The 16,396-nt window shown below is 43.9% G+C and overlaps 1 protein-coding gene across 1 annotated transcript in view; it reads left to right on the top strand.

Annotated features, from left to right (window-relative positions):
- Positions 1-853: 853 nt before the first annotated feature.
- Positions 854-16,396, top strand: part of trim101 (tripartite motif containing 101) — a 21,084-nt gene continuing 5,541 nt past the window's right edge. Inside the window, exons 1-7 of the mRNA XM_034876667.1 lie at positions 854-1,583; positions 3,723-3,932; positions 10,878-11,059; positions 11,168-11,342; positions 11,568-11,663; positions 14,885-14,962; positions 16,213-16,368. Of these exons, the coding sequence (XP_034732558.1) occupies positions 1,572-1,583; positions 3,723-3,932; positions 10,878-11,059; positions 11,168-11,342; positions 11,568-11,663; positions 14,885-14,962; positions 16,213-16,368 (909 nt within the window). The 5' untranslated portion in view covers positions 854-1,571. The remainder of the gene's footprint in view (positions 1,584-3,722; positions 3,933-10,877; positions 11,060-11,167; positions 11,343-11,567; positions 11,664-14,884; positions 14,963-16,212; positions 16,369-16,396) is intronic.

Below are 16,396 nucleotides of genomic sequence, written 5' to 3' on the forward strand. Positions count from 1 at the left end.
ATCCAGTCGGAGCTGGTTGATGTGGCTCGGGAAAGGGAAGTTTGGGGTCCCCTACTGGAGCTGCTGCCCCTGCAACCCGATACCGGATAAGCGGATGAAGATGGATGGATGGAAGATAGGAAATGGATACAATTAAGGAAGATAAAAATTATATGTCATATATAGGCCATACAATAAATACATTCTAAATAGTGCAAATGTAAGGAAAAACCAACCAGTATAGAAAACTGAATGTTTTAAAAATGTGCAATATAAAGAAGTCTTGTTGAGAGTTCTTTATAAAGTGGCTGGTGCTGTCACTGATGGGGGAGGGGAGGGGTGTAGAACTTCCTGACAGCCTGTCCAATGAAGCTGTTTGTCAGTGGTACAGTATATGGTGTTCCTAGATGCTGAATATAAGCAAACTGTGATGCAAAAAAGCAAAGCACCTTTAACAAGTAAATTGTAAGTCTCATTCTAATGTGCATGGAAATATGGCAGCAGCTCAATGTAGAGTGACTTCTCTGCAGGGCTCCCCTTAGCCTACAGTAATTAAGGTGGGTCAACAAGTTGTCTGCAACAAACTTGTATTCTCACTGTCCATTAAACCTTGATTCATGGATTAGTTGGCTGGTCTATAACATTGTGAAAAATTGTGAAAAATATGGATCAGTGTTTTCCAAAGCCCAGGGAAAAAATGCTCCAGGGTTAGGAGAGTGAGTGTGTGTAACTGTAGAAAGAGCACAGCCTGGCATGCTCTTAATCCGTCCACATACCGGCCACTGCCTGATATGGTGTGTGTGGGGGGGGGAAACCTGACCCCTCCCCCCCATACATCCTCTCACTCAGACACACACATTGCGGTTGATGGTGAGTGAGCTGCAAACAGACAAATAGCAGTCGCTACTGTGTGGAAAAAAAAGGAATGGAGTGAGTGAATGAGAGCAAGCGAGGACGAGTAACTGGAAGGTGAGCCGTGAGAAGGACAGTCAGCGTCAGCGGGGCTGAAGAGGAGATCCTAAACTGCCTCCTACCTTGGATATGAAACTGATATATGAACTTTCCAATGTGTTTCTGTGTTGACGTGGATGGTTTTACCACCTAGCTGGACATGAACACTTTGTCCAAGGCAACAGTGAGCTATGTTATTCTTATGAGTTAAGGTATTTCCAGAAACGGAAACAGAACTTGTTGGCCTGTTTGGTCTGTACAGTCATCAGCTCCATGCAAAGATTTCACAAGAGCTGAGTTTTAAAATAGGCCTATACTAAATCCTGGAAAATGAAACATCATGGGTTCTCTTTGCAGATACAACTTGCACAAAGCTATATGGAAATTATTGAGAAACTACAAGAAATAGTTGTGTTTAACTGACTATTTATTTTTAACTTAAACCAGAACAAAGTTGCCAAAGTCCAGCCGGCTCTTCCTGCAGGACTCACAGGTTTGGATTTTAGAAAACTACTTAACTAAATGATTATTTAATTGAACAAAGCAGAAAGACCAGACACAGGAAGTGGAACTGCCTCTAACATTTTAATGATGGAGAGAAACTAAAGTGCTGACACAGTGAACCCGCCGATCATCAGCTGATGGAGAGGAAGGTAAGTAACGGACAATGGCCTCAATGATGAACTGATTAGATTTTGGCAGTCAAAGGTTAAAGTTCACTGTGATAATGATGATAAATGTTTTATGCCCAAAAAGTCAAATTCACTGTGACAATAAAATGTTATTGCTCAGGAACAGAAGGGGAGACATTTGGTGGGATACTAAATTGGTAGTTTCTCTTTGTCAGACCTTCCTTCACAGTGCTGCAGAGGAGGGTCTGAGAGTCCACACAGCATTCTGGGATGGGAGGAAATTTTATGTAATTTCTTTAAACCAATCACAATCGACTTGGGAGGTGCTAAGCTCCGGACGGAGCCACGTGCCTCTGCTAAATGGTCTCAGGAAGCAACTTGTTTTGGTGGAACATGTGTACGTTCACAGGGCTGCCAACTCTCACACATTGGCCGTGAGACACACGCATTTGACTGGTTTCACACGCTCACACGCCACACCCCCGATTTCTCAGGCTGAAGTGTCAACCCGGTCTGTCAAATTTCTGAAAGATGAGTTTATCTATAGATCTACCTGTTGAGCCACTTGCGATCGACTAGTTGTGCTTTCAGAGACTGGGGGGGGGGGGTTCAAGAGCGCTCCCTGACTGTGGAAGTTTCGAAGTGTCGCAAACTGAGAACATTTTTTTTACGATCCATCCCATGTGCATTTCCCTGGCTCCAGGTATGAGCTCTGAGTATCACAGACCGTCCGTCGCTTTGTGACCACTCTCTCTGTAACAATAGAGGTGAGCAGCGCGGCTGGTAGTGTAGCAACTTCAGTTCATGTTAGCGGACCGCTCTGCTGTGGGCAGTGACGCGTTGCATCCGTGCAGACCTCAGATGATGAGGAGCGTACAGACTCCTCTAAACTTTGTCAGAGACCAGAGACCCAAATGGGCCTATATATATAGTTTAGCAACTAAATTTATTATATGTATATGTAAAACTATATATACTATACTATATATACTATACTGCAACGTTGGGCCACTATTGTGCTTCTCTAACCTCGGTGCATCTCTAAATGAAACTGTAAATAATTAATTTGATGTTTTATAAAATGAACAAATAGTCTTTATTTTCCCAAAAAGTAAACCCAGTAAGTGGGGTACAGAGGATGAGGGCCCAACATGACTGAGCCTTGGCACAAAGGTTAAAAGATAAAAATCTATGTAACTCAATGGTTCTTATTCTTTAGAATTTCAGTGGTCTTAATCCCTCAACATTAATTTAACTTTGGGTCCCTGGTCCCTACACCAGGCAGGGACCCCTGGACCGGTTCACCACAGACCCAAATCTTCTCAGCTGTTGCTGACATATGCTCCTGTCTCTTCATGTGGTTCATTATGTTTGGCACATTGTCTGGATCCGTTCTTATATCATAAGAAGATAATAATGTAAAAAATGTAAATGCTAAATGCCTTAATACCTGTTGATACTACAACAATGCAAATGCTCTTAACCCTACAGTTTTGCACATATCAAGTAAGACTTGATTTTTTTGCAAAAAAAAACTCTCCAGAAAGTGCCATTTAATGGTTTATTTTTCAATTTTTCCTGGGGGGGCATACCCCCAGAGCCCCCTAGGGAGAGCCCCATCCCCCCACATATAACAAATCCCATTTTGAACCCTGAAGGATAAAGACCCAAAGAAATTGCTTTGTACACGGCAATATATAGGTTGGCACCCCCAACTCTCACTCCAAGGTTTGGGCAACAAAAAGTTGGCAGTCCTGCGTTCAGAAGTAGTTTAGGTTGTCTACAGGAACTCTGATTGGACAGATAGTCTTACTAGCTGTCTGGATTTACCCTGCAGAGATCTGAGGACCAGGTAACCACAGTCCTCAGATTGGAGAGATAGTCTAGCTAGCTGTCTGGATTTACCCTCCAGAGATCTGTGGACCAGGTAACCATAGTCCTCATCTTGGACAGATAGTTTAGCTAGCTGTCTGGATGACATGCTGACATGTAATAGTCTACCGTCTAATGTATCAAAAATCCACACGACTGACCCTAGCAAACCCACCACAGGCTGGCTACAGTCCCGCAGTTTACACTTCTAGGTCTTTAAATGTATAAAGGCACCAGTGCCTTCCCTCAAGCAGCAGCACATCAATCAACCAGTTTTGATGTCAACAGGAGGAGGTGAAGTGTAGCGGAGAGGCCATGTCTCTGCCGGCCAGCCTGAGCTGGTTGCAGGGCGCCGGGGGAGCAGAGGGGGAGGCAGCACTGGCCACGCTGGAGAAACAGCTGATCTGTCCTATCTGTCTAGAGCTGTTCAACAAACCGGTGGTCATCCTGCCCTGCCAGCACAACTTGTGCAGAAAGTGTGCCAACGAGCTCTACCAGGTCTGTGAGACAGCACACATTGAGGGGGGGGGGGCTCTGCCTATGTGTTTATATATATGTGTTTCTACACATGTATGCACTGTAGGTCTCATCTGTTATCGCACACGTTTTATACCATGAGCCAGTACTGCATTGGTCAACACACGCACACGCCCCACACAACCTTAGGATTTAGAAATGTGATGTGATGTGATGTTATGTGTGTGTGTGTGTGTGTGTGTGTGTGTGTGTGTGTGTGTGTGTGGTGGATTATCAGTGTCTAAAATGGGATGTGTGGATGTTGAACTGGTTTGCTCATGTACACAAAGATCAGCTGCTGGGACTTACTGCTATTGTTCAGTTTGTATGTGTGTGTGTGTGTGTGTTTTGCTACCATGTTGAGATCCATTTTGCTGCAGCAGTGTGTAACTAACAATGTTATCAAGAACTCTACTTAAGTCAAAAAAATGCACGTACTTTATTTGTGTACTTTTACATTTGTCTACTACATCTCAGAGGGAAATATTGTAGTTTTTACTCCACTACAGCAGTAGTTACTTTTTAGATTAGGATTACTGTAATACATTGTTATACAAATTAGTGGATAAATAAAAATGTTGACGTCATGATGGTGTCGGATAAAAAGTCAGATGATCACCAATTTTGGTACAGTTCATGAATGTGTGCACCACATCCAACAGCGGATGAGACCTTTTACTAAGTTTAGTGGTGGCCACTAAAATCAGATGCAGCAGAGGCTCATGAACGTCTTTTTAATCATATTTTGCTTGTAGTTTAATGTCTGGTGTGAGGTTGAAAACAGGTCATTTTAAATTGCATTCTCTAAAAGTCAGTAACTAATTGAACCCTGCAGAGAGTCTGCAGCTAACTGAATATTTGGGGTTGTAACTCCCACTGACTGCTGACAGTGGATCTTACAACACAAGAGGTTGGAGGAGTTTCTATAAACATTTTCATCGTTTTCTATGACTGTGACTGATGACAAAACCATTATAGATTAAAGCTGGCAGTGAACACATTGTAAACCATCTCTCTGTCTCTTTTATATACCCAGGGGATTTATTACCATGACCATATTAGTACGGCTAATAGAACTACTAGAACTGTTGGGTCCGTGTAAATTCTTGTGGTCTAGACCTGCTAAAGTGTCTAGAGAGAAGACTTGTTATGAATTGATACTATAAATAAAATTGAATTGAAATCGAATTAAAGCACATAGTAAATGTAAATGTATTTATATAGCGCTTTTCCAGTCTTAACAACTGCTCAAAGCACTTTTACATCTACAGGAAACATTAACCATTCACACACATTCATGGCCGCCGTACAAGGTGCCACCTGCTCATCAGATAAACATTCACACACATTCACACTCCGATGCGCAGCACCAGGGGCAACTCAGGGTTCAGTGTCTTGCCCAAGGACACTTCGACAATAACTGCAGGAAGGGGATCAAATCACCAACCTTCCGATTGGCAGGCGACCGCTCTACCACTGAGCCACAGCCAGCCACAACAGTGTAATGTGCCCATGTACATACAGTTTCATTTTAAACATCTATTTACTATTTCATTCATATATTACGCTACGTTTGTGAACCCAAGACTATTAAAAACTAATTTCAAACACCACAACAAGTGAGTGCAGGCTTGGTTTCAGAGATTTAATCATTTCAAAATAGCCAACAACCTTTTAGTTTTAGGGCCAAATTATCTCTCTACACTTTGCTCTGGGACTGATTTGGGTATCACTAAACCGAAAGCTGAGTTTGTTCTGAACATTTTGCTATGAAACACACAGGGATATAACAAAAAGAGAAATATCTAAAAATGCCCTTATACCTTAAAGGCTATATTGCCATTATTGCTATACCTGTTTGCATAATTGTCTAATTGCAATATTCTTGCTGTGTGCTGTGTCTTTGTTCAACAGCAATTAATTGATGAGATTAATTGAGGTCTTCATGACTGATTGGTAATGATCAGTTTTATGTTCATTTAAGAAAACAATACAATGTTTGATGATGATAAAGAGGCGTGGTTTACTTTTGTTATTACATTATCTATGATACAATGATACAATCCAAAAATGTATCCTGGGATTCATTCAACAGTTGAATTTGATGGAAAAATTAAAGGAGCGCTTGGTTTTGGTGGTGGTTGAAAAAAGTCCAACCATCCAATAATGTTGTTCTGATTCAAATGTACATATTTGTTTTTGTAAATTTGACTTAAAGGGACAGTTATATTGTTAATCGGAATTATTCCTAAGACAATACTTTGTACGGCAATAATTTGATTTGTTACAGCTCTATTTGCCAAAGCAGATAAACAGAAGGAAATTACAATTACAATCACAATAACAATACTTGGCGCAGCATAAAAACAGCCTTAAAGTAAAAGTGATAAAAACGTACAGCAAAGTCATTACACAACTTATCAAACTTTGTCTGTAGCGTATTAGTTCTTTGTGTCAGTTTGTGTCAATCAGTCAGGCCCAGCAGCAGCTGAGGCTTATCAAAGATCTATTTCAGGACACTCTACACCTCTAACCTTCCCTCCGTCTCTCTGCTCATCTGCTTGTTTTTCTTCACTTGTCTGTCCGTCTTCCCCTGACTCAATTCTCTGATCGTTTTTTTACATCTGCTCAGTTTTCTCTTGTGATCTCTTCTATTTAGCCTATTTATTTGTTGATTGATTTATAATTTTTTCCATCTAGAGACTCTGAGAAAAAAAGTTACTGTGTGTGTGTGTGTGTGTATACATGCTGGATGTGATCATGTTCTTGCTCAGTAACCCGTCCTGAACCAGCTCTGACTTCACCCAAGGAGACATTGGGAAGCTTCTACCCCCCCAGTGACCCCGATACTAAAATCCCAGCGTGCAGCTGTGTTGTAGGGCAGCTCCAACTGTTGCGTGTTGACAGGCAGACGTGGAGCGTTGGCTAGAAGCAGTTTAACCTGAAATGTTTAACTCCATGCAGCCATGTTTTAAGGGGCGGATCTAACTGATAATTTTACTTTTTCTTAGATACAAATTTCTGGTTGTTTATAGCAAATCTATCTTAACTTAAATAAATCAGACATCATCACGTAGATCCTTTATCACAACATCTTGATAGGACTTGTTTCCTGTGGTTGCATGTAACTGAGTACATGTACTTCTTCAGTACTGTCCTTCAGTCCAGATGTTGAGGTACTTGTACTTTACTTGAGTCTTTTCTTATCACGTCACTTTCTATTTCAAAACCGCTACATTCATCAGACAGCTTTAGTTACTAGTTACTTTAGTTGCTCCGCTACCTTCATCTGAGAGCTTTAGGTTACTTTCCACATTAAGATTCCTTCTCACTAATCACCATCCATCCCTCCATCCATCCATCCATCCATCCATCCATCTTCATCCGGTTATCCGGTATTGGGATGCTGGAGCAGCAGCTCGAACAGGGGACCCCAAACTTCCCTTTCCCGAGCCACATTAACCAGCTCCGACTGGGGGATCCCGAAGCGTTCCCAGGCCAGGTTGGAGATATAATCTCTCGACCTAGTCCTGGGTCTTTCCCGAGGCCTCCTCCCAGCTGGACGTGCCTGGAACACCTCCCAGGGAGGCGCCCAAGAGGCATCCTTATCAGATGCCCGAACCACCTCAACTGGCTCCTTTCAACGCAAAGGAGCAGCGGCTCTACTCCGAGCTCCTCTCAGATGACTGAGCTTCTCACCCCATCTCTAAGGGAGATGCCAGACACCCTCCTGAAGAAACCCATTCCGGCCGCTTGTTCCCCTCGATCTCTTTCTGTCGGTCATGACCTAGCCTTCATGACCATAGGTGATGGTTGGAACGAAGATTGCCCAGTAGATTTTGCCTTCTGGCTCAGCTCCCTTTTCGTCACAATGGTGAGATAAACGGAATGTAATACCGCACATGCTGCTCCAATTCTCCTACCAATCTCACACTCCATGGTCCCCTCACAAGACCCCAAGGTATTTAAACTCCTTCAAGACCCCAAGGTATTTAAACTCCTTCACTCACTCCCTACCTGAAGAAAGCACGCCATTGGTTTCCTGCTGAGAACCATGGCCTCAGATTTAGAGGTGCTGCACCTCATCCTAGCCGCTTTACACTCAGCTGCAAACCGTTCCAGTGAGTGCTGAAGGTCACAGACCGATGACGCCATCAGGACCACATCATCTGCAAAAAGCAGCAATGAGATCCTGAGCCCACCAAACTGCAACCACTCCCCGCCCCGACTACGCCTCGATATCCTGTCCATAAATATTATAAACAGGATTGGAGAGAAGGCGCAGCCCTGGCGGAGGCCAACCTTCACCTGGAACAAGTCCGACTTACTGCAGAGAACCCGGACGCAGCTCTCGCTTTGGTCATGCAGAGATCTGATGGCCCTAAGAAGGGACCTCCTCACCCCATACTCCCGCAGCACCTCCCACAGTTTCTCCCAGGGGACCCGGTCATACGCCTTCTCCAGATCCACAAAACACATGTAGACTGGTTGGGCATACTCCCAAGTTCCCTCCAAGATCCTTGTGAGAGTGAAGATCTGATTCGTTGTTCCACGACCAGGACAGATTCCGCAGCCGAACCCTCCTTTCCAGCACCTTGGAGTAGACTTTACCAGGGAAGCTGAGAAATGTAATACCCCTGTAATTGGCACACACCCTCTGGTTCCCCTTTTTGAAGAGGGGAACCACCACCCCAGTCTACCACTCCTTAGGCACTGTCCCAGACCTCCACGCAAGGTTAAAGAGGTGTGTCAACCTACTAATCAATCCCTGGGGCTTTGCCAGTTGTTTGACTACCTCAGCGACCTCCACCAGGGAAATTGACAACAATCCCCCATCATCCTCCAGCTCTACCTCCACCACAGAGAACGTGTCAGCTGGATTTAGGAGTTCCTCAAAGTGCTCCTTCCACCGCTCTATTACCTCCCAAGTTGAGGTCAAGAACGTCCCATCCTTACTGTATACAGCCTGGATTATTCCCCGCTTCCCCCTCCTAAAGTGGCAAACGGTTTCCCAGAAGCACCTTGGTGCCGACCGAAAGTCTTTCTCCATGTCTTCTCCAAACTTCTCCCACACCTGATGCTTTGCCTCTGTCACTGCAGAGGCTGCAACCCTTTGGGCCCGTCGGTACCTTGCAACTACCTCCGGAGTTCTCCAGGATAACATATCCCGGAAAGACTCCTTCTTTAGTCGGACGGCTTCCTTGACCACCGGTGTCTAACAAGGTGTTTGTGGGTTGCCGCCCCTTGAGGCACCCAAGACCCTAAGACCACAGCTCCACGCTGCAGCTTCAGCAATGGAAACATTGAACATTGTCCACTCAGGTTCAATGCCCCCAGCCTTCACAGGGATGCACTAAAAGCTCCGCCGGAGGTGTGAGTTGAAAGTACGTCGGACAGGGGCTTCCTCTAGACGTTCTCAATTTACCCGCACTACGCGTTTCGGCTTACCAGGTCTGTCCGGAGACCTCCCCCATCCCCTGACCCAACTCTCCACCAGATGGTGATCAGTTGACAGCTCCTTCCCTCTCTTCACTTGAGTGTTCAAAACATACGGCCTCAGATCAGATGAAACAATAAAAAAATCGATCATTGATCTTCAGCCTAGGGTGCTCTGGTACCAAGTAAACTTATGAGCATCCTTATGTTCAAACATGCTGTTTGTTATAAACAATCCATGACTAGCACATAAATCCAACAACAGACAACCACTCAAGTTCAGATCAGGGAGGCCGTTCCTCCCAATCACGCCTCTCCAAGTATCTCCTTCATTGCCCATGTGTGCGTTGAAGTCCCCCAGCAGAACTATGGAGTCCCCTACTGGAGCCCCATACAGGACTCAATTCAAGGTCTCCAAGAAGGCTGAATTCTCCAAACTCTTGTTTGGTGCATATGCACAAACAACAGTCAGAGTTTTCCCCCCATCACCCCCAGGCGTAGGGAGGCGACCCTCTCGTCCACCAGGGTAAACTCCAACGCAGAAGCACTCAGCCGGGGGCTCGTGAGTATCCCCACACGCGACCGGCGCCTCACCCTGGGCAACTCCGGAGTAAGACAGAGTCCAACCTCTATCCAGGAGTACAGTTCCAGTTCGGTTCCACAAGACTGTGCGCAGAGGTACGCCCCACCGGATCTAACTGGTAGCGCTCCACCTTCCAGCTCCTTCCCCCACAGAGAGGTGATGTTCCGGTGGACCCCACCGGTTCCTCCCACAGGTGGTGGGCCTATGGGATAAGGGTGCCACGTAGCTTCTTTGTGCTGTGCCCAACCGGGCTCTGTGGCAAACCCGGCCACCAGGCGCTTGCCGACGAGCCCCACGTCTGGGCCTGGCTCCAAACGGGGGCCCTGGGCTTCCTCCGGGCAAAGTCACTCCCTCTCTACCTTGGTATTCATAGGGTATTTGAACCCTTCTTTGTCTGGCCCCTCACCTGAGACCACTTTTCCATGGGAGACCCTACCCGGAGCACACAGCTCCAGACAACACAGACCTCAGATTCATAGGGACACACAAACCTCTCCACCACAAAAAGGTGATGGTTCCCCGGAGAGGCTCACTAATCACATGTAGATTATAATCTGATGTTTATATAAAGTAACCTAGCAACAATATAACGGCTCCAGGTCCAGCTCAGATGATTATGTCATTAAACACACAGTTGAAGGGATAATGTCATTAAACACACAGCTGAGGTGATGATGTCATTGAACACACAGCTGGTTGGGTCCTTTACCCCTCTCTACAATGGCAGGAGAGTTCTGCACTCAGTACTTCTTATTTTAATACTTACAGTTACAGTGCATTTTCCTGATATACTTAAAGACTTTTATTTAAGCAACATTTTCAAAGCAGGACATTTTTTGCAGTGCAGTATTAGTACTTTAGTACTAAAGTAATATATACTTCTTCCACTGCTGCTTGTATGTGTTCAGCCCTCCCTGTTCCAGGCCCGCACCACCATGCAGGTGAACAGTGGGCGTTTCCGCTGTCCGTCCTGCAGACATGAGGTGGTGCTGGACCGCCACGGTGTCTACGGCCTGCCGCGGAACCTGCTAGTTGAGAACATCATCGACGTCTACAAACAGGAAGTCCGCAACAACAGCAACGCCACAAGGTGAACAGAGACAACAAAGACATTTATGATATAAAATATACTTCCACACACAGGTATTTACAGACGTGGTGTTTCTTTCTTTCTCTCTCTCTCTCGCTCTCTATGCAGCCCCCGCCCTCTTCCTCCACCTTCTGTTCAGCTAACGTGTTCAGACCATGAGGGCGAGAAGGTGAACATCTACTGCCTCACCTGTCAGCGTCCTACATGTTCTCTCTGTAAAGTGTTTGGGGCTCATCACGCCTGCCAGGTGGCCCCTCTGACAGACATCTGGCACCAGCAGAAGGTAAATCCTGCTCTACTCTTATTGGGGTGGTGGGGGGGGGCATGTCTCTAATTAAATTAGCCAGATTAAAAAACTAAACTAAAAAAAAACTAAGTTTTGTTAATGTCCTGTTGGGGTTGAACCTTTTAATTGTGCTACATGCATTACAGATTGATTAGATGACTAAAGGCTGTAATTAACTACTAATCCTAATTCTTAATAACTTTATTTCCTTTTGTTTGTCAGGATGAGCTGAATGAAGCAGTCAGCTCTCTGGCGGCGGTTAACGACAAAGTCCAGACTTTGATAAATGAGCTGGAGGAGACGTGCAGAAACGTGGAGGTGCGTGTGTGTGTGTGTTGTTTTTCAATCCAGGTATTCATCCAAACCAATGAGCCACACTGTTACATCACCATGAGCGTGCACACACACAAACACACACACAAAAAACACACACACGCACACACACACACACACACACGCACGCACACACACACACACACACAAACCACACATTGTAGTATTCTGTCTCAATCCCACACACACTGTCCTGCTACCACAAATACACACTTCTGCATCAAATGTGGATTAATCCACCACTGAAAATAGTCCCCAACAAATGCACCGTTACTTCCTGTTTGTGTTAGAGTTGTCGCCTGCCAGTTGGTGGTTTGATTCCCTGGTCCTGGTCCATGTCAAAGGGTCTTTGGCCAAGACACTGAACCCCGAGTTGCCCCCAATGCTGCCCCATTGGAGTGTAGATGTGGTTTCTGCCCTCCATGTCTGTTAGCTTCACCACCAGCTCTTGTAAACGCTTTCCAAGCCATGACTGTCAAGACTACTTGCCTTGCTTTCCACTGTGGTTTTCAGGTTGTTCACATCAGCTCTGTAGGAGACAAGGCTTGCAGTCAGAGATACTAGCTGGGTATGGATAGCAGTTAGCTTGTTGTCATTGTGGCTAACCATTTATTAAATCTGAGACAAACGTGGCTCAAGATAGCTTTTCTGTTTCTCCAGCAATGCCTTTGCAACGGCATCCGTGTCACCACGTTGGATTTTGTTCTTGTTTGCTATTCTGCTTCAAGTAACTCTAAAAAGCACAAACTGGTAAAATATTAAAGTTGGAACCATGTAAAACAACTATTTGACAAATTTGGTCCAGGAGCTACACCATCTCTGTCCAGCCGAACACGTGACTCCTTATTTGTGAGCTGATACTTAAAGCTGTATGTCTTCAGGTGTATCCACTTTGGGCTGAGAGCCAGAGTCAGGGTAAAAATCTGTTGACAAAAAGAAAGAATATAGAGTATTGCCATACATACTGTAAACCTGAAGGTTTCACACATAAATAGAAATCACGTTTAGGAAATATAAAATACATGATAGGGGGTGGTAGAAATATAGTAATGCCGTATAAGGACACACAAAAGGTAATGTAAACATACAAAATCACGAGTACTTTTTAAGTATTAGAATCAGAATCAGCTTTATTTGCCAGGTATGAGGACACATACTCGGAATTTTACTTTGGAGCATTGTTGCTCACAATGTGCTTACACATACAAAAACAACCAAGACAAAATATACACACTAATATATACACAATATATACATACTCTTAACAGAAACAATATAGAGGCATAAGTGCAATGAAGAGTTCAATAAAAATTATTTAAATGTGGAGCATAGTGCAAAGGATACTGGGATAAATAGTATCATGTTATTATTACAATATGAACAGTATGAACAGTATGAACATTATGAACAGTTCTGAAATAGGATATGAGAATGATGAATAAATAAAAAATAATAAATGAGATGTGAGAATGGGAATGAAGAATTATACTAAACAAGTGGAATAATAAGTGGAAACAGTAAACAGGTGCTGTAGAGACAGTGTTATTGGGTTATTTACCAGAATGGAACCTGACACTGTTGGTAAGAAGTTAGCTGTTCATCAGAGAGATGGCTTGTGGGTAGAAACTGTTACTGAATATGTTGGTTTTGGTGTACAGTGCTCTGTAGCACCTACCAGAGGGGAGAAGCTGGAACAGGTTGTGTCTGGGGTGAGATGGGTCTGCAGTGATGGTTCCTGCCCGTTTCCTTACTCTGGAAGACTATAAGTGACGAACGGAAGGCAGGTTGGCACTGATGATCTTTTCTGCTGTCCTAACTGTCCGTTGTAGTCTGCTCCTTTCCTTTTTGGTGGCAGATCCAAACCAGACAGTGATGGACATTCAGAGGCCAGACTGAACGATGGCTTTGTAGAAGTGGACCAGCAGCTCCAAAGGCAGGTTGAGCTTCCTGAGCTGGCGCAGGAAGTACATCCTCTGCTGGGCCTTTTTGATGATGGTGTCTGTGTTGGGCTCCCACTTCAGGTCCTTGGATATAGTGGATCCCAGAAACCTGAATGATTCCACAGCAGACACAGAGCTGTTGAGTATGGTGATGGGGGGGAAGAATGGGGGGTCTCTTCCTGAAGTCCACAATCATCTCCACAGTTTTGAGCGTGTTAAGCACAAGGTGTTTCTGACTGCACCAGAGAGCCAGCTGATCCACCTCCCGTCTGTAGGCCGCCTCGTCACCGTCCCGGATGAGGCCGACTACCGTTGCGTTGTCAGTGAACTTCAGGAGTTTAACAGATGGGTCTCCTGAGGTGCAGTCATTTGTGTAGAGGGAGAAAAGCAGTGGGGAGAGGACACACCCCTGGGGGACGCAAGTGCTGAAAGTGCGTGTGCTGGATGTGATGTTCCCCAGCCTCACCTGCTGACTCCTGTCAGTCAGGAAGTTTGTGATACACTGACAGGTGGAGGCTGGCACAGTGAACTGGGAGAGTTTGGTGCTGAGAATGTTCGGGATGATAGTATTGAACGCCGAGCTGAAGTCCACAAATAGGATCCTTGCATAAACCCCTGGAGAGTCGAGGTTTTGCAGGATGTAATGAAGTCCCAAGTTGACTGCATCATCCACCGACCTATTAGCCCTGTAGGCAACCTGCAGGGCTGCATTGATGTTCAAACTTACATTATATGTAATAATTTAAAAGAGAAAGAAATACTGTACATGTCGAGGAACAGAAGAAATTGTCATATATTTTAAATACATTTTATTGTAAACAACAGTTTTAAGAGTGACAATTTTTTCTTTCAAATCAAATGTTTAAGACTCTTAGTCTATATCTGTATCTAGAAAATGACAATCTAATATATGTACATTTTCATTCTACAAGATAACTCCTCTAAATTTGATAGAAAACAGACCACGGGATGTTTTATACATAGAAAGATGAAGATTCTCAGCCTGTCTAGTTTGGTAAATATGGAAATGTGAACTGTTAACAAAATAATATCTGAAACTGTTTTTGATATTTCATTTTAAACACATATGTACAGGTTGTAAGAAAGCTGCATCTCTGTGTGTAAAGTCTGCATACAGTCTGTCTGTATGTAATATTGTTGCATGTGTTAACTTATTTTACTGTCACGTACACACAGTTTGTAGTTCATAGTTCAGAGTGGGTCAGCATTTGAGCCTGCATTGTGTTGTGTGTGCTCTCTCTGCAGGAGAACTGTAAGACCCAGAAACAAAGTGTGGGTGAGAAGTTCAATCGAGTGTTTTCCATCCTGGAGGAGAGACAGAAGGTCAGCTTGTTTTCCTTTCTCACCACTATGAACACATTTATTATTCAAGATCATCTTGGTGGAATCAACACAACTTTTCACCGTAAACTGGCAGTAATATACAGGCAGTAATATACAGGCAGTAATATACTGGCAGTAATATACTGGCAGTAATATACTGGAAGTAATGTACTAAAAGCAACAGCTTTGCCTGTAAAATACTCTTTGTTTAAAGTATGCATACTGGTTTTAAGTTTGAAGGTATTTTACTTTAAATAGACAATTCTTTTACTGTATTACTTGGATTTACAGTAATATACAGTCTTCAGTGTAATTCCCACCTTTTACTTTATTTTCCCAGGACGCATTGGTATTAACAGTAAATACTTGTAATCTGTAAGAGTTGCAGATAGTAGCCTACACAGTCCGTTATGCGAATGTGCAGATGATAATCCTGATGTACGAGGGTTTATGACACTGCACCATCTGTTCCATAGTAGCGGTCTGCCATTAGCCTCCACCGGGAAACTAACGCTAGTTTTGCTAACAGCTATTTCAGCTAACCGCTAGCTGACAGCTTGATTCAGTCTAAAATAACGTTCTAATACTAAACAGTGGGAAAAACTAAAAGCTACAGCTAAATTAAGACTTTACAGTAATAATAAAGACAAGCATTGAGTGATTGTATTTTCTATGAGCACAAGGATAACTGACATAACAGCTGTTGTATATTTTAACGGTTATTTTCAGTTTTGAGGGTCTTTTACATACTGTCTCAGCTAGCGGTTAGCTAAACTATCGTTAACTTTCCGGTGGAGGCTAACGATAGATCGTTACTGTGGATCAGACTTTCTTTAATTGTCTACGGGAAATGATGGTGCAGTGTTGTAAACCCTCGTGTATCAGGATTATCATCTGCTCAGGCGCAACAGGTACTGTAACATTCTTTTCTCCCAGAATGCATTGCCACTTACAGTATGATCCTGTATAACAATAAAACAGTACAATACTGAGAGATTGTAGCTGTAAATTTACATCAAAGCTTTACTGTGTACTTCAATACACTTTTGACTTACTTTTACTTTTCTTAAGTATTTATATAGAGCATATTACAAAATATAATAATTGGACTATTTGTCTTACATACTGATAAATTGTAAATATATCAAAATACTGTAGCCTACATTGTGTAGTCCAAGTTGTGTGTACAGCAGTAACAATACTCATAGTTGTAGTGGTTTATCACTGTCTTCATCATCATCACATTGAAGGCGATGATGCAGCGAATCAGCACTGAGCAGGAAGAGAAGACAGGCCACGCCCAGGAGCTGATGCGTTGCTATGGAGACAGCGTGGAGGCCAACAGCAAACTAGTGGAGCGAGCAGTGAGCAGCATGGAGGAGCCCGACATGGCTGCTTTTGTTCAGGTGTGTGTGTGTGTGTGTGTGTGTGTGT

Source organism: Etheostoma cragini, chromosome 7, assembly GCF_013103735.1.
Source record: "Etheostoma cragini isolate CJK2018 chromosome 7, CSU_Ecrag_1.0, whole genome shotgun sequence".
Classification (NCBI taxonomy): Eukaryota; Metazoa; Chordata; class Actinopteri; order Perciformes; family Percidae; genus Etheostoma; species Etheostoma cragini.